The 24522-nt window shown below is 41.7% G+C and overlaps 1 protein-coding gene across 4 annotated transcripts in view; it reads right to left on the bottom strand.

Moving 5' to 3' along the window:
* Positions 1-19930, bottom strand: part of AGAP1 (ArfGAP with GTPase domain, ankyrin repeat and PH domain 1) — a 323467-nt gene extending 303537 nt beyond the window's left edge. For 2 of the 4 annotated variants that reach the window (XM_083472462.1, XM_083472463.1), the window contains exon 1: positions 18939-19929. In XM_083472462.1, the coding sequence (XP_083328588.1) occupies positions 18939-19116 (178 nt within the window). In that variant the 5' untranslated portion in view covers positions 19117-19929. Of the gene's footprint in view, positions 1-18938 lie in introns of all 4 variants that reach the window. The other 2 variants (XM_083472461.1, XM_083472464.1) reach the window with 2 other exon arrangements.
* Between the last annotated feature and the right edge of the window lie 4592 nt (positions 19931-24522).

Raw genomic sequence — 24522 nt, 5'->3', positions numbered from 1 at the left:
ATAATGGGAAACTAAGATTGAATTATTGCCTCTATTAATTGGGTTTTATTGCTAGGTTGCTTCTGACTAACAAGCTTCTTTAGTCAGCTCCATTTTGACTGGGTTAATGTCTGGGCTATGTATTTTTGGGCATTTATATTCCCATTGACACAATTTCTGCCCACACCTTTTGCTGTCATACAACCCCAGATCATAACACTAACTGGGTGTTTCATGGTAGGTGCAAGGCAAGTAGAATGTAAATCTTCTCTGATACTCCCCCACACGTATTACATGCCATCACTACCAAGCAAGGAGATTTGGGTCTCATCACTCCAAATAACACTGTCCCATTGTTCCACTGTCCAGTTAACATGGGTTTTAGCCCAGTTTAATCTTTTCAACCTTTGTTTGAGAGATAACAATAGCTTTTTCCTTGGAATTTTAGCATTTATACCATATTCCTGCAGTCTGAGACGAACAGTCCTTGCACTCAACTTCACAATACATTGTGCCATGTCATCTTGTATACATCCAGATGATTTTCTTCTGTCACGTAGGCACAGTTTCTCAATTCTTCTATCGTCACTTCTTGTTGTGCACCTTTCCTGCCTTTACCAGTCTGATTTTGTAGTGACTGAGTCTCCTTATACCTCTTCAAAAATTTAGAAATGCCACCTTTGGTTAAGTTTCCACTGATTTTTCTTCTACTTTCTTCATAACTGTAGTTTGTTCACTTAATATTACTATTTTACATCACTTTCTGGGTCACCAGTCAACTCTTTCCACCATTTCTTTAATTTTATTACGTTTTACAAGCTCACTAAATGAAAGCACAAAAAACCCCAACCAACTTGATAGCAATCATATAACACACTGACAAATGTCCTCCTTATTTATGTTGTAATAAATAATCTTTCATAAAAATTATTGCATTACATTCTTCACTAGATTATCTTTCCATTGATATATAATTTTGTAGTATTACTCCAAAAAAAGTGGTGTTATGAGGTGTATTGTCGAAACAAGATGACGCCTGATTGGCTCTCAACACTCCTTTTTCTGGTTATTTGCCTATAGCTTTTGATAGAATACAGATAATTGAACAAACCTTGTTGCATTACATTCCTCATTATCTTTCCATTGATATACAGTATCTGCAAGACTTAATAATACAAGCATTCACACTTGATACACTGGCAATAATGAATACACAACCTGAGAATTTTTTTACTTGGGAAAGTGATCTATTGAATCTGGCAATATTTATTGGCTTTTAAGTGATGCCTGTAAAAGTGAACATCTTCTGGCAAGGCTCCATTCTTAACACATTAATAAATATTGTCTAACATTTGTTTCTTATGTTCTGCTAATTCTAGCCATTATTTTGCATCTAACTCCAGCTGGTGGATCTCAGGATTTCAATAAAGAAATAAGCCATATATTAACTGTGCTCTTAAAACATTTCCAAAGACTAATAATGCAATTGTTTTAGACAGAATTTAAAACAATTATCTGAACATATTAGTATACAGTGGTACCTCGGGTTAAGAACTTAATTCGTTCTGGAGGTCCGTTCTTAACCTGAAACTGTTCTTAACCTGAAGCACCACTTCAGGGGCCTCCTGCTGCCGCCGCAGCGCAATTTCTGTTCTCACCCTGAAGCAAAGTTCTTAACCTGAGGTACTATTTCTGGGTTAGTGGAGTCTGTAACCTGAAGCGTCTGTAACCCGATGTACCACTGTACCTCTTAAGAGTCAAAAATGTGGATCAAGGTTTAAATTTTAAAAAGCAATATCAACAATGTAGATATGCAGCAACAAAACAACTGGGGCAAAATTTGCCCCTGCTGTTCACAAAAATTGTAAGTAATAAATGCTCACTTGCCTAATACATGCTTCTAGTAATTGATGTGGTATACAACAGTAAAAGAAATAATTTTAAACAGATAAATTAAATATATAACAAAGTAGCAGTACTAGCAGAAAATGACAGAAATAACATAAAAGAAAGTCACAAATCATAGATTAAAAGCCAGTTACAAATAATAATAATAGTAATAATAATAATAGTAATAATAATAATACCCGGCCCATCTGGTTGGGTTTCCCCAGCCACTTGAAGATGCAAAGAAATGGAGCCTGATGAGAAAAAGCCCCACCCATTGAGGATTACGTCAATGTAAAATACAACATTAAGAACCATTTCAAACAAATTAGAATCACAACTAGAACAGGTCCTGAAAATGTAAATCTTAAGTGTCAAAGGCCAAAGTAAAGAAGTGCATCTTCAGCATACGGAAAAGGCTATATAATGAAAGGGTAGAAGAGACTGTGTACATTTGCTAAGGAGACTGACACCAACTTCCATCCAGAATCCATCTCATCATCAATTCAGTGTAGTCAATGGATCATGGTGAGAGTACTGTAAGCTGCAAAACGTTAAAGAAGTAACAGTTCCCACCTACCCTTCAACCTACCAGAAGAAATTTCCAAACCTTTAAGTGGGCTTTACAGGAACTTGAAGAGTAGACTTCAAATGAAATCTAGGAACGTGTCTAGAACTGTATTTGCCAGACAGTTTGACCTGGATCCTTGTTTACCTTCTAGAATCATAAAGCTGTAGAGTCGGAAGGGACCCTGAGGGTCATCTAGTCCAAGTCCTGCAATGCAGGAACAGCCCTTACTGTCAGAAAGTTCTTCCTGATGTTTAGTCAGATTCCCCTTTCTTGTAACTTGAAGCCATTGGTACAGGTCCTACCCTCCAGAGCAGGAGAAAACAAGCTTGCTCCATCCTTCAAGGATATTGACAAGCTGAAACATGTGCAACCTGTTGAATGGTTTCTTTAAATGTAAAGGTTCATCATTGTTCCATCCGATGTGTATGTCTTTAAGGGGCCAGAGCAAGGGCCATAACAAACTAACGAGACCCAGCTTTACAGCTGTGAAACATAGCAGGTGCTGCTGAGTTGTATTGATTAAGCTGTGTCAGCATTTGGGTGTAGTATATAAGGAGCAGCAGCTAGCTCTCCCATTACCCTGGGGGATGGGTTGGTGGTTGGGTCTGGTTTGATGTTGATGTATTTAGTGTATAAGGAGTTTTTGTTTTTGTAATTAAAACCTTGTTTAAGTTATTTTTGGGTCCCTTTTTAATGCATGGTCTCCCCAGCAAGCTCTCTGCAGCGCTACCCTACTGCAAAAAGCCAATAAAGGTGATAAATGGTCTGAAAACCAAGCCTTACAAGGATTATTTGAAGGAGCTGGGTATGTTTAGCCTGGAAAAGAGAAGACTGAGGGGAGATATGATGGCCATTTACAAATATCTTAAGGACTGTCACATGGAAGAGGGAACAAGCTTCTTTTCTCCTGCTCCAGAGCTTAGGTCCCAGACCAGTGGATTCAGATTACAAAAAAGGAAATTCCTACTAAATATCAGGAAGAACATTTTGACAGTAAGAGCAGTTTGACATTGGAATAAACTCCCTCAAAAGGTTGTGGACTCTCCTTCACTGGAGGTTTTTAAGCAGAGGCTGAATGGCCATCTGCCATGGATGCTTTAGTGGAGAGACTTGCATTGCAGAGGGTTGGACTAGATGATCCTCAAGAGCCTTTCCAACTCTACAACAGTCTCCTCTTCTCCAAGCTAAACATACCAAATTCCCTCAACCATTCTTCATCAAGCTTAGTTTCCAGACCCTTGATCATCTTGGTTGACCTCCTGCACACATTCCAGCTTGTCAATATCTTTCTTAAATTGTGGTGCCCAGAACTGGACACAGAACTCCAGGTGTGGTCTGATTAAGGAAGAATAGAGCCGTACTATTACTTCCCCTTAACTGGAGTCAAGAGTCCATGAGAAAGAGAATAGCACATGAAATTAAGAGAGGGGAAATCATTCAGGGCAACTGTGCATGGAAGCACCAGCCTAGCATCTGTAGGTTAGAAGGAATTTGTTTGCTCACATGAAAGTTCTTCTGTGTAGGTTGGTAACATTTGTGGGCTTGTTTAAAAGGCTGTTTTAGAGGTCGCCACTCTATTAATTTACAAGATTGCAAATTAAATTAGCCAGATGCCTACCAATCACAGCAAAAAATGAACAAAAGAAAAACTGCAACACCATTTACCTATATAACAAATAAATTCTATTCTGTACACAAACGTGCTCAATACGCAGTGTAATTCAGGTATTCTGGCTGATTCAGTTGAAAGGATGATAAGATTCTCTAGATATTTTCCATTTAAAGAAAACACACTGACAGAATCAGATGGTGTTCAAGATAGCCAGAAGCAAGCCAAATGTAGGTCACTTCTTGAAGTCTGAAAGGAATGTGCTGTTTGTGTGTGTGCACGCAGACTTGTATGTGTATGCATTATTCTTAGACGTGGCTTGCTTTTATCTTCAGGCTCATACATTTCTAGTTCTTGAAACCATGCACCATTTACTCAACTGAAACAATTGGATCTTGCATCTGGCTTTCATTTTATGCCTAAACTATGTAATCTCTGTAACTAGCTACCAGTGTAACAACCACAACATGTGTACAACCCTCATTTTATACATGCACACATGGCATATGATTGCATGAGTGAAAGGTTACTTGTGCAACCAGTCTTTCCCCTTTCCATAAACATATTTTTTTACCCAGAATCAAGCTACCAGCATTTAATCCCAGATAAGTGAGTTGTAGCCTTACACTCATTCAAAATTTTAACATAAAAATACAAGGAAAAACATCAAATACTGATTAGATATACATCAAGATTCAGACTGTCAAAACCATTCACCAAGGTAATTGTTTTATTTTATTTATATCTCATCCTTCACTGAACAGCACAATAAGCAATGGTTTATTGTGACATCCAAATGAAACCAGTATGTGAGAGAGATAGAGACTGAAATTTTTAGAGATTCTAATGTAGACATTCCAATTCCATAAAAGGTGGGGGAAAGAGGCTAAACAAAGTGCTGTGCTGTATCAGTGTAAGGTTGAAGAAGGGATGTGTGAACACACTTTAAGTTAACACTCAGTTAACTCCTGGGCATAATATTCAGAATGACTGAGAAGAACACATATACTATTTTCTATACACCATGGAATGAATATTCCTTGCTTCAAGTCCATGTGTCAGGAAAACCTAGCTATTCATGTATCCCGAAATCAGTATTAAGTGCTCATGTAAAACAAATATTTATAAAAATCCCTAAAATAAAGTGTCCAAGGAGAGGAACACTTGGTCCTTGATCATGAACAGTACTGTATCGTGCTTGGCTAGATTATTTTATACCTGGATCTAAAATTGCTTGTATGCAAGTTGTTTTATATTGCAATGATATAGCTAATCTACAGTAATACATCTGATAACTCTGAATTAGGCCACCTTATTAGCTATCAACTCCTTAAAGTTATTTAGGGAGAACAGATTTCTGCAGCATGTAGAACACAAGTCCAATTCCAGATATAGCAGATGGCCAAGATATACCTCAGAGAAAACAGAGCTACAACATATGTTATTTATACTTAACTGAGGCATTTTCAGGACTCAAATGTTGTTGGCAGCAGAATATTTGCACAATTAGACAAAAATATTTTTATCTGCATAAAATTTGTCAATCACTAGGTTGATTTCTGACTAGAAGCTTCGTTCTAGTTGCCTTGGAAGTCTCAGCCAAACAATTGGAAGTAACATCCATTTGAACACAAGGTATCTACAACTGGAACTGTACTAATATTTAAAAGACTTTGTCCTGACAAAAATTCAATTTCAGCACATACATCAATCCCCGTTTTGGACAGGGATGAGCTGCACAACAGAATTTCCAAACAGCTTGTCAAGGAACAATGGGGAGTAGGTGTTAATGCTCCAGTTTGGTGTTCTCCACCTGCCCTGTCCCCAACGTCACAAATGGGCATGGTTGAGGAAATAGTCTTGTGAATCAAATTAGGCCTAATTTGGCCCAGTGGCTGGAGGTTCCCAACCCGAAAACCAATGTGTTAAACATACTGGTTCATTAAAACCAGCACATAATAAAATAGTCTTCTGTCAGTTGATCCTGATCACATATTCAACCATTTAAATCCTGTCTCCAGTTATCCAATTTTCTGAATTTTGCCCATAAGATTTGTGTGACAATAAGAAGAAGAGTTTGGATTTGATATCCTGCTTTATCACTACCCGAAGGAGTCTCAAAGCGGATAACATTCTCCTTTCCCTTCCTCCCCTACAACAAACACTGTGTAAGGTGAGTGGGGCTGAGAGACTTCAAAGAAGTGTGACTAGCCCAAGGTCACCCAGCAGCTGCATGTGGAGGAGCAGGGAAGTGAACCCGGTTCACCAGATTATGAGTCCACCGCTCTTAACCACTACACAATTAACTTTTAAAAACACAACTAGTTTACAGAAGCAAAAACAGGGTTACTTCTCTGTAATTCCCATGTTTGTACACAGACAAGAGAACCCAACATATATTGACAGCTGAGGCAGCTCAGTCAGTAGAACATGAGACTCTTTATCTCATGGTTATTGGTTTGCACAAAAGAGTCCTGCATTGAGGGGTTGGAACAGATTACCCTTGGGGGTCCCTTCCAACTCTACGATTCTAATCAGCTTACTAGCTGTGTTGGAAACCAACAGGTTGATATGTTTGGTGTTTGTTACCTGACCCATCGTGGTGTAGTGGTTAAGAGCGGTGGACTCATAATCTGGTGAATCGGGTTTGCTTCCCAGCTCCTCCACATGCAGCTATTGGGTGACCTTGGGCTAGTCACACTTCTCTGAAGTCTCTCAGCCTCACTCGCCTTACAGAGTGTTTGTTGTGGGGGAGGAAGGGAAAGGAGATTGTGAGCCACTTTAAGACTCCTTAAGGGGAGAGAAAGGCGGGATATCATGTCCAAACGTTTCTGCTTCTTTCATGAGAGTTGAAAATTTAGAAATTCTATGGACTCTCTCCCATTTCATTCTTAACAGCTAATGAGATTGTGTCAGTTTTACCCAATAGGAAGCATAAAGTGTTACATGTATCTGAAAGAAGCTAAGCAATCCAGGTTTGCCCATGAGAACTCATTATAAGCAGCAAGACCCCAACTGACATGAATTATTTACTGTGATCTTACACTTATAATTATGCACATGCATTAAACACAAAAACGTGCATCTGTGCCCCACTTTAAAATCCACATGGAAATCAAACTACTGAAAATAAGTGAAATGGAACAAGCAATGTGTAACACCAGGGACACAAGCTAACTGGTACTCTAAATGCTCCCCCAGCACCCAAATGAACATGTAAAATTTCCATGCCTTTGCACCAGTTAGATTTGGATACCCCCTGTTTGTGCGCACACACACAATTTATGAAGGATTTATTGCAGCTCTTAACTGATGCAAGTGATTTTTAAAAACCTCTATTATTAATAATAATATATCATGTTAACAAACAATTGTTTGTCTTGTGGCACCTTAAAGACTAACCAATTTATTATGCCACAAGCTCTCTTGGGCTAGTCCGCTATTTCATCAGCTATATGAACTGTTAACCTCAGTTGGTAGGTTTGCAATTATGTTTACATATGCATACACACACAGGATGGTGTAGAGAAAAATGTGTAAACATCAGGATTAAATGGCAATGAAATGCAAAAGGTAAAGTCTGTAACAACAACAATTCAGTTAACCTTAAATATATGCAAAATAAGCACAGGGACCATTCTTAGCAACATCGTCATACTTTACTTGCAACCTTAATCAATACCTTTAGAGAAAAAAAGAAGCCATGAAGAAGTAACAAATAACTGTATCCTTCCTTTCCATCAGATGCCAGGGGGCAGCTTGTAACACTTTAGCATTGTTAATTAATTTATTTTTTAATCCCTCTCTGTACCTTAATCATAAATTTTATCAGAGTGGACAGCAATAGTAAAAGACATTATGACAAGAAAACCGTAATTAGAAGATACAACTGCTAATCTCTCTCACATCTGCCACTGAAAAGCCCTTACTTCAAATGCCTGAAAGAAGAGGAAAGTCTTCAGCTGGTGCCAAAAGATGGAGAGAGTCAGCACCAACCTAACTTTGGCGGGGAGGCTGTTCCAAAGCCAGGGTGCCTTCACTGGGAAGGCACTTTGGGGCGTTGCAACTCTGCTGACTCCGCTAAAGATAGAGGTATCAGAAGGTTCTTCCCAAGTCATTTGAAGACCAGGCAGACTTCTACAGGCAGAAATCCTCTGGATCCCACCCTAATGACATATTTACATCGTTATAGAATCACTCTTTATGTTTATTTTCATGTACTTTTCTCGTAACATGCCCAGGCTACTATTCTTCTGTAGAACATTATTTTGAGTGTCATGAAACATCCGATTCATGCTATCAATCCAGCATGTATTCAATACTAATTAACTAGTTGTATCACTTGCAAGAATCATAGCTAAAGAACCCTTTAAGAGGGAGTTCGTATGCTGCAGAAGTCAAATTGCCTTTTTCTGCTCCACTCTCAAACATCTAGGGGAGCGAACTGCACTCTGCCACTTGGGCCCAAATGGTCCGCCCATTGCCTCCCCCCCAACTGTAGGGCAGCTGAGTGGGAGGAGGCAGGCAGACTCCAGAGGCCCCGCAGTGCACCCCGTCCCTATGAGCGGCTTACTCCGCCCCAAGCGTCGGAGCGGATTCCTCCGCCACTGTGAGAAGCTGTGACTGCCAGAACTGCCTGAGTGATTGTGCTTGAGGAATGGGGGGTTCGGGTAGCCAGGGGGCAGCTGAGGGAACCGGGTGGAAGGGACAATGTCCGGAGTGGGGGCCGCTGGGGGGAGTACCAGACCAGGGTTTGTCGTGAGGCCAATAGTGAGGTGAGGCTGGGGGGGGGGAAGAATATGGATGGCGGCATGTATTTATTTACATATTTAATTACAACATTCAGTGTATAAGACAACCCCCAATTTTAATCTTTAAAAATTTGGGGGGGAAATATTGTCTTATACATGGAAAAGTACGGTAAACGAACTCATCTATACAAGTGCAAAACTTATTTAAAGTGCACTTTAAAGTGCAAAACTTAGATAAAAGTGATTCTTTAAACTTAAGCAGTTGGCCTTTTTCAAGTGTAAAGAAAGGGTTTCCCGGTCTCAACCTAAATGCAACTAATGGAGCTACATGGTATCTGAAGAACTGTGCATGCACATGAAAGCTCATACCAGTAACAAACTTAGTTTGTCTCTAAGGTGCTACTGGAAGGTTTTTTTTATTATTTTGTTTCGACTAATGGAGCTACAGTATTTTTAAATTTAGCACAACATTATTTGTTATCTGTGTGTCAGTAAGAAAGAACTTGGTATTATGTCACAGTAGCATCAGTGAATAAAAATCTATTTGAAGTTGTAGCAGAGTACAATTGGTTATCTAGAGTTAAAATCATGGCTTCAGATATGTATTTCTCCTCTTTTTCGCCAGATTATTACAATGTTTGGACAAATGCACAGCATTTCTGTCATCTAGTAGTATAGCAGATACACTGTTTAAAATGCACCTTTTACCTCAAGGTCAAAGAACTCGTCCCCACACCCTTCACGTTTTTTAAAAAAGGCATAACTGAAATACATCTAACCATATGATTCATCAATATCTACTGAGCAGCAAGAACATTTTAAGAATGTGGTAGTCTCATTTCACAGCAACCAAAGAGACACAAGCCAAGAGTGTGTGACGTGTGTACAGCAATGCAAGGAACAGGGAGGTACTCTGATGTGATGGAAGAATGGGAAAACTTCAAGAGGCTTTGGGGAAGGTTCTTAAAGAAGAAGAAGAAGAAGAGTTTGGATTTGATATCCCGCCTTTCACTCCCTTTAAGGAGTCTCAAAGCGGCTAACATTCTCCTTTCCCTCCCCCCCCCAACAAACAAACACTCTATGAGGTGAGTGGGGCTGAGAGGCTTCAAAGAAGTGCGACTGGCCCAAGGTCACCCAGCAGCTGCATGTGGAGGAGCAGAGACGCGAACCCGGTTCCCCAGATTACAAGACTACCGCTCTTAACCACTACACCACGCTGGCTGGAAGTGGCTGGAAGAAGTTTCCTGCCCCCCCCCATGCTTCAGCCACATTTATGCCTGAAAAGCCTTTCCAGAGTATAAGGGGGCCCTTCCTGAACAATGTGTGGTGGGGCAAAAGGGGATGGGAATTGCACAAAATCACACAGAGTTTGAGGGTGATTTCCCCCTCCCACAGTAGCCCCTGCAAACCAACCCACTTTGTCAGGAGGTCCTCCCAACCCTCAAAAGGCACAGATGACTGCAGCGGGCAGGAAGAAGGGATGGGAAACATTCTTTCCATGAACTTCCTGAAAGTAGATTCTGTAGAATTCTATCAGTTATATTTCATCTACACAATCCGAATGAATTTCAGGAGCCAAAATGGTTTTACTGTGCAGCCTGAGCAGGAGCAGTGAACACTGCTATACAGTGGTGCCTCGCAAGACGAAAAGAATCCGTTCTGTGATTCTCTTCATCTAGCGTTTTTTTTCGTCTTGCGAAGCAAGCCCATTGAAGGATTAGCGGATTAGCGCTATTAGTGCTATTAGTGGCTTTTAGAGGCTTTTAGCAGCTTATCTGCTGATCGGATCACCTGATAAGCGGCTTAGCGCTATTAGCGCTATTAGCGGCTTATCTGCTGATCGGATCAGCTGATAAGCGGCTTAGAGGCTTAGCAAAAGGGGGGGGGGAGGAAAAAAAACCAGCAGGAACTCGCAAGACATTGTCGTCTTGCGAAGCAAGCAAATAGGAGATTCGTTTTGCAAAGCACCTCCAAAACGGAAAACTCTTTCGTCTAGCGAGTTTTCCATCTTGCGAGGCATTCGTCTTGCGGGGCACCACTGTAGTTAATTGTTGTCACTCGTGTTCACTCCTCCCCCCCCCCCCGCACAGCCCTGCTCACAGTTGTGAAGATGATTCTTACGTTATGAATGGTCCGTGTCACCATTAAGAAAAAAAAATATAAGAATAGGCCAATATATATGTAGACTGTCCCTGGATAAAGTTTACTTTTCTTCTTTCAGTTCTCATAGTTCTTAACCTAGCTCAAGGTTGTCATCTGAACTAGCCAGATGTTTAACTGAGAATTCTTGATTCGACACCACAAACATTAACAGAGTCAGCCCCTGCAGTAGTGGCCAAAATAGTCATTTGAATAATTAATATTTACAAATACGGACATACGTGTGTATGTGTGAGTAAAGTATGGTGCTAGAATTTGAACTTAAATGTTTGCGGGAGGAGGCAAAGCGGCACTTGGAAGGCAGCATTCAGCGATCTCACGGGGGGGGGGGGCAGGGCCGGACGCAAAGCAGTAAAGGGAAGGGAGCTGCCAGCAATCTCACTTGCGTGCTGGGTGGGGAGGCACCAAGACTTCTCAAAGTGCTCACAATCTACCAATCCCCAATCACAAAATGCACCTGGCATGCGGCTAATATTGAACCCTGCATCAGAGTACCTTACTGTTCATTTACTCCACATTCTCTTGGCTTTTAAAAGTGCTGCCCTCTCTATATAGGGTCAGAACGACTGGAAGAGGTAGTATTTTATTTGATAAAACAAATTTATTTAAAAAGCTTTCTTCTTGGTTAGATGGCAAGAATTGATTTCTGAGAAGAATTGGTAGACAGGTGGGGGGTGTTTGTGAAATCACACTAAAATAAAAAAGGAATTTTGCGCAATATATGCTGGCACTATCTAAATGGCAAAATAAAGACAAAAAATACTACAGTGGTACCTCGGGTTAAGTACTTAATTCATTCTGGAGGTCTGTTCTTAACTTGAAACTGTTCTTAACCTGAAGACCACTTTAGCTAATGGGGCCTCCTGCTGCTGCTGCGCCGCCAGAGCACGATTTCTGTTCTCATCCTGAAGCAAAGTTCTTAACCCGAGGTACTATTTCTGAGTTAGCGGAGTCTGTAACCTGAAGCGTATGTAACCTGAAGCGTATGTAACCCGAGGTACCACTGTATTCTTGTGGCATCTTAACTGCCAGGCTGCAGTTTATTCAGTAGAAACTACATTTTCAATAGTCAAATGAGTAAATCTTGAATTCACCTAGTAATATCTAAAAATACCCACACTTAAAAAAAAAAAAAAAATCTGACTTGGGAACAAGCCTGGCTAGAAGTGCATGTAAGCATTATGTCTTGGTTGACCTTGACAAAAGTGTTTGCTCCACCTGTGCTGAGTTCAGAAACAATGATTGCAGAAATTCTAGCTGCTTGTTTTCCTCCTGGCCTACATGCATTACTGCCTATGTGCAGAAATGATATCCTCCTGGCTTAGAAAATCTTCATGATAAACTTTATGTAGCTTAACATAATGTTGTATAAAAATAAAGCAAATGGTTCGGCTTCATATATTTTGTGTGTCTTGTACAAGTTTAGACTTCCAGCATTCAAGAAGTGATAAACTATATACTTAGCCTCCACAGATAATTAGTTGTCATGGGGCAATTGCTTGCTCTCTCCTCTGCTGCTACTGCTACATCTCCTTCTCCTCATGTTGGTTTTCACAGTGGTTTGTGTTGCAGGGTAGGGGGTGTATGTATGACAGACATTCATTTAGAATATCAAGTGAGTGTACATGATATGGTAGACATTGCTTTGGAATTATTGCAGTATTGATTATTGTAACGGTTAGAGTATTGCAATGGTGATTGCCTTTCTCTCTTTTTTGCAGCCAAGGAAAAATAGTCTTTTTTGATATCTGAATCTATTGCCTCACATCAGTACACTCTTTCTTACACTTAGCACTCAGGTGTGCTGTGAATATTATTTTGCATTCAACGTGAATGTTAACAATGGTAACAACTGTGTTTCATATTTAATACAATTGGCCTTTTAACAATTTGAGACTGGTTATTTCTCTAATACATAACAACAATTTATTAATAATAATTTATATGCCTCTAATTTACATGCTGTGTATGGAGTATTTTAAACAATGAACTTAATCTGCATTTATTTGTTCTGTTTGTCTATTCTGGAGTAATCTCAAAGGCTTTGGCCACTAGTGAGCTGCTGCAGCAGCTGTTGCAGTTTTCTGTCACAAGGCCTATTAACAATCAGTGCTGCACTTTAATATACTAATATTTGTGCGCATCAATATATTAAATAGTAAACTCTCTTCGGGGATAGTTCAGTAGGCTTTATGAATTTCTACATATTATAAAGTTTAAAAATAATAAATACATTCTGGGTGTATTTTAAAGCTGTTGCTTTATTTATTTTATTTTGTATCTGAATTTGCAATCATTTTCAAAGCACACGGTGCTTTCCTTTTCCTGAAATGCTCATCTTGAACTATTCAATGTTGATTCCTATTTTAATAATGTGGTTTTGTTTTACTTTTGAAAAATTACATGCCTGACAGCAACCTCGGGGATAGCAAAATGGAAACAGCTCCTCTCCAACTCTGTCTAGTCTATAGCACAGGGGCCACATGTACTTTTGACTGTATTTTTGCTGCCCCCAGTGCCTCGTGAATCTGTCCCATTCTTCTATCACATCAGAGCAGTGTTAGAAACTGGGACTGAAAAGCTGTTTGCCACATGGCTTCTGGAACCTACGTTATGGGTGCCACAACAGCATCTAGTCACTTTTTTTTCAATTCAGTGACACTTTCTACTTATATTTTCAAAATACATGAACTAATACACAGTTTACATCAGTGACACATTTTTAATATCACATTTTAAATAGCAATTCCTATATATATATGCCTTTTCCGTTTTTCCATTCACACATCATGTTTACTCCACATAGAATATTTATGTAGAGACTTCTCAACCTATCATTATTATCAAGCTCTTCAGTTAAGGAAAAAAGTGGGAAATGTTAGTGAATTAAAAATAAGAGCATTTCTCTACTTTTTCACACTTTGCATCTTGTACACCAAAATAATGTAATCAAATTAGGGAGAAGTTTGGAATTAATACTTACCTACAGAGAAGCTGGCACTTGGCATCATTTATCTTCAGAGGTAATGCTTTTACCCTTTCCAAAGTGTGGGCTATCACAGGACAGCCTTTGCAATTTGTGCTATAACAATATCCATGTGATTCTGGAGTTCACAGTGTGAATTACACACACAAAAAGGCATTCCATTTAATGCAGAAAAACCTTTCCTCACTCAGAAAGATATTTCTGATTTATCTTCAGGATGAGCTTCCACTTTCGAAAACCAGCTCACTAGTTCAAGGATGGAGAACTACAGTATTTGATAAAAGATCAAAGATGCCATCAATCCAAAGCAAAGGGCAGGCCCCCTTAACTGTGGCATCATTTACCCCAAGATAATCTACAAAAATGCCTTTTCCCAAAACTGCCTAATAAAAGTAGATAACGTTTTTTTTAAAGTTTCCAGGAACATAATAGTTTGAGACACTGGAAAGTAGACTGCAATTCTATACTTGCTTTTGAAGATATTGTGATGTTGAAATGTTTAAGTCAGATACCTGCTATATTCAGGTAGTTTAAATTGTCACCAGCCAGTAATTTACAGGACAAGATAGCTAGCCTTTATTCTCTACTGTTAACTTCCTGAAGAGTCTGAAGCTAGCCACCAATGAACAGTACAGTGGTACCTCGGGTTACATACACTTACATACACTTCAGGTTACAGACGCTTTAGGTTACAGACTCCGCTAACCCACAAATAACCTCAGGTTAAGAACTTTGCTTCAGGATGAGAACAGAAATCGTGCTCTGGCGGCGAGGCGGCAGCAGGAGGCCCCATTAGCTAAAGTGGTGCTTCAGGTTAAGAACAGTTTCAGGTTAAGAACAGACCTCCAGAACGAATTAAGTTCTTATCCCAAGGTACCACTGTATAGTGAGCTAAACTACACTGATAACTGCCAATACAGTACCTAATATTAAAGCACTTTCAACAGATAAATTTCAAAGCATTTCCAGACACAAAATATTATGGCCTATTACCTCTATCCAATATCAGTGTAACGTAAATGTTATTTCCTTAACTTACAAATGGATAAACACCCTGGCCCCTACAGCTCCCTTCAGTTCAACAGCAATCACTATAACATGCCTCCATATAATTACCACATATTTCTCCCCAAAGAAACAAAAAACAACCATATTCTTTCTTGCAAATTCAGGAACACCGGTTTGAAACACTAAGCAAAGTAAAAAGTTGAAGTGCTACATTTTTCACATCAGAAAGATTACAACCTACCATATATTCTTATATCACATGCAGCAAATGTAAAAAAGGCAGACTTAAGAATGTGAAAGCTCAAAGTTGTACATATTTGTGTTTGTGACTAGGCACTGTGATAGAAAGATGGTGAAGTGGTTGTACTGCAGCATTCCAAACTGATGCATGAAAATCATATACTAAAACACAAAAACATATGCAGCTAAGCAAAGATTTGAGAAGGAATCCTGATCCAAAGGAACAGGCGGAACATTACAGTCAGCAAGCACTAAATTTACCAACTTCTAAATATAAGTAATAATACACACTAGTTGAACTTCAGAGGTGCTTTCTGTTATACCTGAACAGTAAAAATATGCAAATAAACTTTATACGATAACCCTTAAGAGAGGAAATGGTCAGATAAAAGCAAGAGATCATGTGACGGGACGGGGGGAGTAGTAAAGAGGAAATTAGTTTAGATTAACTAAAATGCATTAAAATTTACAAGAATACTTCAATCCAAGCCACATACCATACAAATCAGGACAAATACCATACAGAATATAAACCACTCCTTAACAATAATGCACTGACATAGCCAGCAAGAGGGAGCTTAATGATTCTAAGAATATTTGGTTTAATTGAGCTACTTGCTCATGAGACAGCAAGTAGATATCACCTGCTCAGTCTAAAGGATTAGATTAAGCTTCTGCAATATGGCTATGCAAGTAACTCTTCAATGCCTCTGCCCTCTTCTCCTTTATAATAGGAGAGAGCAACAAAAAAACATGTTAATGTTAGAGGTATCTTGCATTCCTGCTCATTTAAAAAGCAACAACTAAATATTATTTATTTATATTATGCTTATATGCTAAAATGATATACTAGAAATCCAAACAACCAAAAAAGGCATTGGAACAGCCACACTTTCCAATACTCGTCAAACTATAAGGCTCTTTTATATAGTCCAATAACTCCTTTCCAGCTGGTCTTTTTGCAACCTGACCAGGACCAAAGACATCCTACAGGCTTTGCAGAGCAATACGAATTCTCTAGGGACTTGCTAACTAGGCTGCACAGTAAGACAGGCAAGCAACAGCCTGCCTCAAGAGGCTGTAGTGTGCAGGCTCATGTCTGATATGCAACATCAAAACACCACATGTGTACTTTGCACTTCCAAGAAGCAGCTGCATTTCTAAAGCAGCACTATTTATTTATTTCCAAGGTGCTCCTTCCTTAAGACCCTCCCCTGAAAACTTTTTTAAAAAATGTTCTGTTAAGTATTTCTTCGCAATATTTTACAGGTCCGTCAAACAAATGTGATAGAACAGTTAGGGAATCAGTCTAGCTTATCAGATCAGCCTTATGCAGACCACACAGCAAGACACTCCATGGCATTCTATTAAAAAGGTAGAGGGAACTCACAGCAAATAAAATACCATATTTTTTGCTCTATAAGACTCACTTTTTCCCTCCTAAAAAGTAAGGGGAAATGTGTGTGCGTCTTATGGAGCGAATGCAGGCTGCGCAGCTATCCCAGAAGCCAGAACAGCAGGAGGGATCACTGCTTTCACTGTGCATCGATCCCTCTTGCTGTTCTGGCTTCTGGGATTCAGAATCCCCCCCCTTGTTTTCCTCCTCCAAAAACTAGGTGCGTCTTATGGTCTGGTGCGTCTTATAGAGCGAAAAATACAGTAGCTTTTCCAGTCTCTGACTGGAAAGCACCTGACTCCTCACTGCAGTTCAGTGCCTGAGAACTGAGAACTGAAATAAGGAAGCCCTGGCGCCTCTAATCTTTCTTCACCTTAGGGCCAACCCCTATCTGTCTCAGTACGGTGACGGCACCGACATACAGGTGAAACTCAAAAAATTAGAATATTGTGGAAAAGTTCATTTATTTCAGTAATTCTACTTAGAAGGTGAAACTAATATATGAGATAGACTCATGACATGCAACGGGAGATATGCCAAGCCTTTATTTGTTATAATTGTGATGATTATGGCATACAGCTGATGAAAACCCCAAATTAACAATCTCAAAAAATTAGAATATTATGAAAAGGTGCAGTAGCTATTCAATCCATAACACCTGCAATCGATTCCTGAGCCTTTAAATGGTCTCTCAGTCTCGTTCAGTAGGAAGCACAATCATGCAGAAGGCTGCTGACCTGACAGTTGTGCAGAAAGCCATCATTGAGACCCTCCATAAGGAGGGAAAGCCTCAAAAGTTAATTGCAGAAGTAGTTGGATGTTCCCAAAGTGCTGTATTGAAGCACATTAATGGAAAGTTATGCGGAAGGGGAAAGTGTGGAAGAAAAAGGTGCACAAGCAGCAGGGTTGACTGCATCCCGGAGAGGATTGTCAGGAAAAGACCATTCAAACGCGTTGGGGACTTTCACAATGAGTGGGATGAGGCTGGAGCCACCACACACAGACGGATCCTGGAGATGGGCTTCAAATATCATATTCCTCTTGTCAAGCCGCTCCTGAACAAGAAACAACGTCAGAAGCATCTTACCTGGGCTAAAGAAAAAAAGAACTGATCTGTTGCTCAGTGGTCCCAAGTCCTCTTTTCTGATGAGAGCAACCTTTGCATCTCATTTGGAAACAAAGGACCCAGAGTCTGGAGGAAGAATGAGGAGGCACACAATGCCAGATGCTTGAAGTCCAGTGTGAAGTTTCCACAGTCTGTGTTGATTTGGGGAGCCATGTCATCAGCTGGTGTTGGTCCACTGTGCTTCATTAAGTCCAGGGTCAATGCAGCCGTCTACTGGGAGATTTTGGAGCACTTCATGCTTCCGCAGACGAGCTTTATGGGGATGCTGACTTCATTTTCCAGCAGGACTTGGCACCTGTCCACACTGCCAAAAGTACCAAAACCTGGTTCAACGCCCATGGGATTACTGTGCTTGATTGGCCAGCAAACTCGCCTGACCTGAACCCCATAGAGAATCTATAGGGCACTGCCAAGAGAAAGATGAGAGACATGAGACTGAGCAATGCAGAAGAGCTGAAGGCTGCTACTGAAGCATCCTGGTCTTCCATAACACCTCAGCAGTGCCACGGGCTGATAGCATCCATGCCAGGCCACACTGAGGCAGTAATTGATGCAAAAGGGGCCCAAACCAAGTACGGAATACATATGCATGCTTCTACTTCTCAGAGGTCCAATATTCCTCTATTTGCAATCCTTGTTTTGCTGATTTCATTTAATATTCTAATTTTCTGAGATTGTTAATTTGGGGTTTTCATCAGCTGTACGCCATGATCATCACAATTATAACAAATAAAAGCTTGACATATCTCCCTTTGCATGTCATGAGTCTCTCTCATATATTAGTTTCACCTAGTTGAATTACTGAAATAAATGCACTTTCCCACGATATTCTAATTTTTCGAGTTTCACCTGCACCTTACACAGTTATTGCAAGAACCACGACAACTTGAGTGCTTTTGCACACACTAAGAGTGCTAAACATTTTTGTTGTCCTTGTATAAAAGCAAGGGAGAGGTCAGTGGGCCATCTGGCGACTCATCGCTCAGAAACAAGTTTCGCTACACTCAAGGGGGCTTGCTCCGCAAGGAACTACCAGGGTGCGCAGGATTGCAATCGTCACAGGCGGAGGGAGAGGCACAGCGGCGATCTTTCTTTGGGGGTGAGGCTAACACTCCGGTGAGCGCAGAAGGGCTCGCTTCCGAATCAGGGCAGACGGAGAAGGGGGGGGTGCGGAGGGAGAGAGATAAACACCAGCAGCAGCTGCAACTCCAGCCGCGTCACCCACCTTCGATGGCGATGACGTGCTCCCGGAGCTGGCCCTGCAGCGCCGGCTCCTCCACCCGTTCCAGAAGGTCGTAGATGGAGTAGATGTTGGGGTGCACCGACTCGAAGCGCTGGATCTCCGCCCGGATGGCCGCCGAGTTGGCCAGTTGCTGTTGCTGCTGGAGGTGCTGGTAGTTCATGGCGGGGGGGCGGAGCGGCGACGGAGCGTCCCCGCCGCAGAGCGACCACCCTCAAGGCAGGCGGGCAGGCGCTCGCCGCCCGCCCGCCCGCCCGCCCCTCACTCGCCGAGCCGCGCTCTCGTCAGCTCACCTTCTGTCAGGAAAGGGCCGGGCGCGGAGGCCCCCGGAACACACGCAGGAACAAGAAACGCCTCACACACACACACGCCGGAAAGAGAAGCGCACACACGAAAGGCGGCGGCGGCGACGCCGGGCCTCAGGCAACCGCTGCTCGCAAAACCCCGACGCCCGGACTGGCTCCGAAGGCGCCGCCCACCGCCGCGGAACCGGCCAACGTCCGCGCCAGCCCCGCCCCCGCGCCGACGCTCCCCAACCGTCGCTCTCCTCTCCGCCGCCGCTCTCCTCCCCTCAGAGGCGCGTAAACACTCCCCCACATCTATAGATCCCGCGTATCGTTCTAGGCCCAAGCCCCGTCCCGGGGGGGGGGGCGGGGGGAGAGGGAGAGAGGAGAGAGGAGAGTCAGGAAAGGGCCCGTTGCTTCCTGGGAAGCGTAGTTTTCAGGGGATCTGCCAGGGCTCGCTTTTTTAAAAAAGAAAATCCTCTCTTTTCGGTTTTGACATCGCGCCAGTATTTAACTTCGGTAAAATAATAATGAGTAAATGCCGCGGTATTCCGCCCCGACACGCAACGCGCATACACACGCGCACGTTCCCCGCCTTCTCCCGCGGAAGCCTGAGAGGAGAGCTCTTCCCCTCAGGTCGCGGGTCACGGGGGGTTGGCGAGGGAGCGCTTCCCTGCGGTGCCCACCCGGCCTCGGTGCCCTTTCCCTGGCGAGAAGAAGAAACAAGCGAAACCCGAGGAAATGGGGCGATTGGTGGCGCTTTAAACCATTTGCATAGCCAGCAGCCTGGGGGCGGCGTCTTCAAAGTCATAATAATTGTCTTATTTATCTGCCGCCCATCTGGCGGGGTTAGCCCAGCCACTCTGGACAGCTTCCAACAAATTAAAACACAATACAACATCCAACGTTAAAAACTTCCGTGCCTTCAGATGAACTATTTGTGCCCAAGTTTCCCTTATTATTTGTTTGCTTCTTTATTAAATTTCTAGACCACCCTTCATCACAATATAAAAACACAAAAATACATACCATAATAACCAAACACAAACAATTACCTCCACCAACACCAAAATAAAAAAATTCCTTCCAGTAGCACCTTAAAGACCAACTAAGTTAGTTCTTGGTATGAGCTTTCGTGTGCATGCACACTTCTTCAGATACCACCAACACCCACAGTTTAAAAGGCCATAGATGGCTTCATTATTCAAAAGTGGAATGTTTTTCCTGGAGCATAACTGGAGCGCCAGTTATGCGCTCCATTTCCTGGAGCTCCAGGCGAGCCTGAGGAGAGCAGCATTCCACAAGGGGGGAGCCGCTGCAAAAAAGGCCTTTCTCATGTTGTCCCCCCTCTGGCCCTGTCATGGAGGGGGCACATGAAGAAAGGCCTCCAATGAGGATCTCAGGATCCTGGTCGGTTCATATGGGGAGAGGTGGTCCTTGAGGTACTGTGGTACTCTTTCTCAGGGGCATCTGGGGTGTGTGTGGGGGGGGGACTCCCTGGTCCTGAATAGGGCAACTGTGCCTCTGAAGGACCAGGTGCGCAGCCTGGGAGTCATTTTGGACTCACAGATGTCCATGGAGGCACAGGTCAATTCTGTGTCCAGGGCAGCTGTCTACCAGCTCCATCTGGTACGTAGGCTGAGCCCCTACCTGCCTGCGCACTGTCTCACCAAAGTGGTACATGTTCTGGTTATCTCTCACTTGGACTACTGCCATGCGCTCTATGTGGGGCTATCTCTTAAGTTTACTTGGAAACTACAATTAATCCAGAATGCAGCTGCCAGACTGCTGACTGGGAGCAGCCACTGGGACCATATAACACCAGTCCTAAAGGATCTACATTGGCTTCCAGTATGTTTCCAAACACAATTCAAAGTGTTGGCATTGATCTTTAAAGCCCTAAATGGATTTGGACTTGCATACCTAAAGGAGCGTCTCCATCCCCATCACTCAGCCAGACACTGAGGGCCAGCTCCGAGGGCCTTCTGGCAGTTCCCTCACTGCAAGAAGTGAGGTTCCAGGCAACCAGGCAGAGGGCCTTCTCGGTAGTGGCGCCCGCCCTGTGGAACTCCCTGCCATCAGGTGTCAAGGAGATAAACAACTATCTGACTTTCAGAAGACATCTGAAGGCAACCCTTTGTAGGGAACCCTTTTAATTTTTGGTGTCTTATTGTGCTTTAATGTTTGGAAACCACGCAGTGTGGCTAGGGCAACCCAGTCAGATGGGTGGCATATAAATAAATCATCATCATATTATTATTTTTTACTACCTCATATGTTGGTGAATCCTCTCCAGAAACTCTTTATTTGTCAGGCTTCCTTAGTGGGAAAGGCTCACGGGTAATCTGTAGATGTGTGAGAGAAAGAGATACTTGGCCATAGCTTGCACTCAAGTGGCAAACCTGTCTGGCCTGTATCAGTTCAGTCTGCAGATGATGGGCTCACAACATGAGGGAAGGGAATTGTTCCATATATAGAAACCTAGATACAATACTAGCAAGGATTCTGTCCTGATTAAAAATAGCAAGTGAATCTGACCCAGTGACCATAGGGCTGTGTGGTCCTTCTACCTTACAGCATTTTCCCCACTTATGTTCCCCAGTAATTGGTATTCAGAGGCAAAACCTCTCCTATTCTGGAGATAAGACACAACTAGCAGGACTAGTGTCCACTGATAGCTTTATCATCCATGAATTGGTCTAAAATCCTTTTAACACTGTCCAGTGTGATGGTTATTACTACATCTTGTGTGAGCAGATTCCATCATTTTACTACACACTGTATGAAGGAGTATTTGCTTTTGTCTGAATTTTCCAGCATTCAACTTCATTGGATAAGCTAAAGTTCTAGTACTAGAACAGAGGAAAATGCACTTTCTCCCTTCTATATCTCCCAATATATTTTTGTGTCACCTCAACTGACTGCCATCCACCATTATTTTAAAACAGATAGATAGTTGGTATGCCCCAGAAACACAATTTTATATCTAGGATTGCTTATTTGTGTAGCTTTAAAAATCAATAAAATCTCCTTTTAAAAAAATCTATGGGGAGATAAGAATGGTTGGGGTACTGTTTATGTCCTGTCTTTTCCTGGAACAGGATCAATGAAGCCTTCATTACTTCTTCTATGCTGGTATTTACTTCCTGTGGAACCTTTGGCAGACAGCCTTTTCTGACAGTTGAACAATTGCTGCCTGTGAAATGAGAATGGCCTGGCAAGAGCAGGAGTATGATGCACAAGAGGAAAATATTTTTGCTACTGAGAAAGATTTGTTAATGTATTCATGGGTATTTTTAGCTTAGACAGCCCTCTTGCCAATCCCCCCCCCCATCCAGAATTAGATATCTAATTCTGCAGTTTGCCATAACCATCTTTGAAACTTGCAACAAAAATCCTGGTAAGTCTGTGCAAAGCGGAGCAGCCCAAATCCCATGGGAGGTTACAGTAAAATAGGTCACTGAGAACACATTAGAACTGGAACTGTTGGTTTCAGTTGAAGTAAAGGGGATTAACAGGCAAATGGGAGTTCTGAAATCACATCAAAACAATAGTATGCATATTTCCCCAAAGATGCGTACATATTTCTTAAACACTCCCCGCCCCCCATTTTGATGTATCACTGCATCTCTAAAAGAATGGAAACGGGGGGCACTTGAATGAAAGCTGTAAACTTTCTCTTTACTCATTAGACTAGGCAAGGCTGTTCAATATTGCTTTAGTGGTATGAAATATATGTCTGTTCAAAAGCCTGCTCATTCTATGCACATGAGTGCTTTTTCATACAATCCCATTCATATTCTGATAGCAAAACGCACACCCTGGTACTGGAGACTGCCCTCTTTTACAACAGTGTGATTAATTGATCCTCAGAGAAGGAATCAGGGATTTTGCTTTAGATATTGTTTTTCTCCAGAATTCCAGCATGATATTGAAGAGTAATTGACAACAAGCTAATTTTAAGTTGTCTCCAAAATGTGGGATAAAATATAGATATGACAATTTCTATCATTGACTCTAGCAACTTGGATAAAATATGAATAATGTTGACATGAGATATGTTACATTTATATCCCACTTTTCCTTCAAGGACCTCAAGGTGGTGTACAATGTTCCCCCACTCCCCATTCTATCTTCACAAGAATCCTATAAGGTGGGTTCGGCCAAGAGACATGAGTTGTTAGGTTCAAAAAGCCACTTCCTTACGTTGATAGCACCTGAAACATGCCATAGTGAGAAACTATAGAAGCTGCATTTCCTCTTCTATAAATAAATAAAATAATAATAATAGAATAATAGAATAATAATTATTATTATTCTACTGTTATGATTGACTTGTTGCTCTAGAAAAGCATTCTGAAGCATGAATTGCTTTCCAAGCTCTTTGTTGGACTGATGCATAAAATACCATCGGAGGCAGGGATGGTCATCATGTCTTGAATAATCCAATGCAAAATTTAGGAACATTGTTAAGAAATGTCTCATAGAAATATGGGAGATATAAAATCAAGCATAGGAGAAAACAATTACCAAACTAACATGCTGGCTGTTACACTGTCTTACCATAGATGCAAATGGCTGGATAACACATTCCTGCCAAAACTTGCCAAAAGTTGAATCAAAATTCAAGGAACCAATAAGCCACCATTTAAATTAGTTCAGCAATGAATTTGACAAAGGCTATTTAACGTTAGCTCATAGCTGAGCTTTACAGCCTAATTCCAAATTCCTTTCCTCACCTCCAAACCCAGGAGTCTCTGTCTTACTGCCCGGTAAGAATGAATCATAGAATCATAGAATCATAGAATCATAGATTTGGAAGAGACCACAAGGGCCATCGAGTCCAACCCCCTGCCAAGCAGGAAACACCATCAGAGCACTCCTGACATATGGTTGTCAAGCCTCTGCTTAAAGACCTCCAAAGTAGGAGACTCCACCACACTCCTTGGCAGCAAATTCCACTGTCGAACAGCTCTTACTGTCAGGAAGTTCTTCCTAATGTTTAGGTGGAATCTTCTTTCTTGTAGTTTGGATCCATTGCTCCGTGTCCGCTTCTCTGGAGCAGCAGAAAACAACCTTTCTCCCTCCTCTATGTGACATCCTTTTATATATTTGAACATGGCTATCATATCACCCCTTAACCTCCTCTTCTCCAGGCTAAACATGCCCAGCTCCCTTAGCCGTTCCTCATAAGGCATCGTTTCCAGGCCTTTGACCATTTTGGTTGCCCTCCTCTGGACACGTTCCAGTTTGTCAGTGTCCTTCTTGAATTGTGGTGCCCAGAA

Source organism: Podarcis liolepis (genome assembly GCF_965112155.1).
Source record: "Podarcis liolepis genome assembly, chromosome: 1".
In the NCBI taxonomy this organism is placed as follows: domain Eukaryota; kingdom Metazoa; phylum Chordata; class Lepidosauria; order Squamata; family Lacertidae; genus Podarcis; species Podarcis liolepis.
The sequence above is the reverse complement of the archived record's forward strand: the minus strand, read 5'-3'. Positions and strand labels throughout refer to the sequence as shown.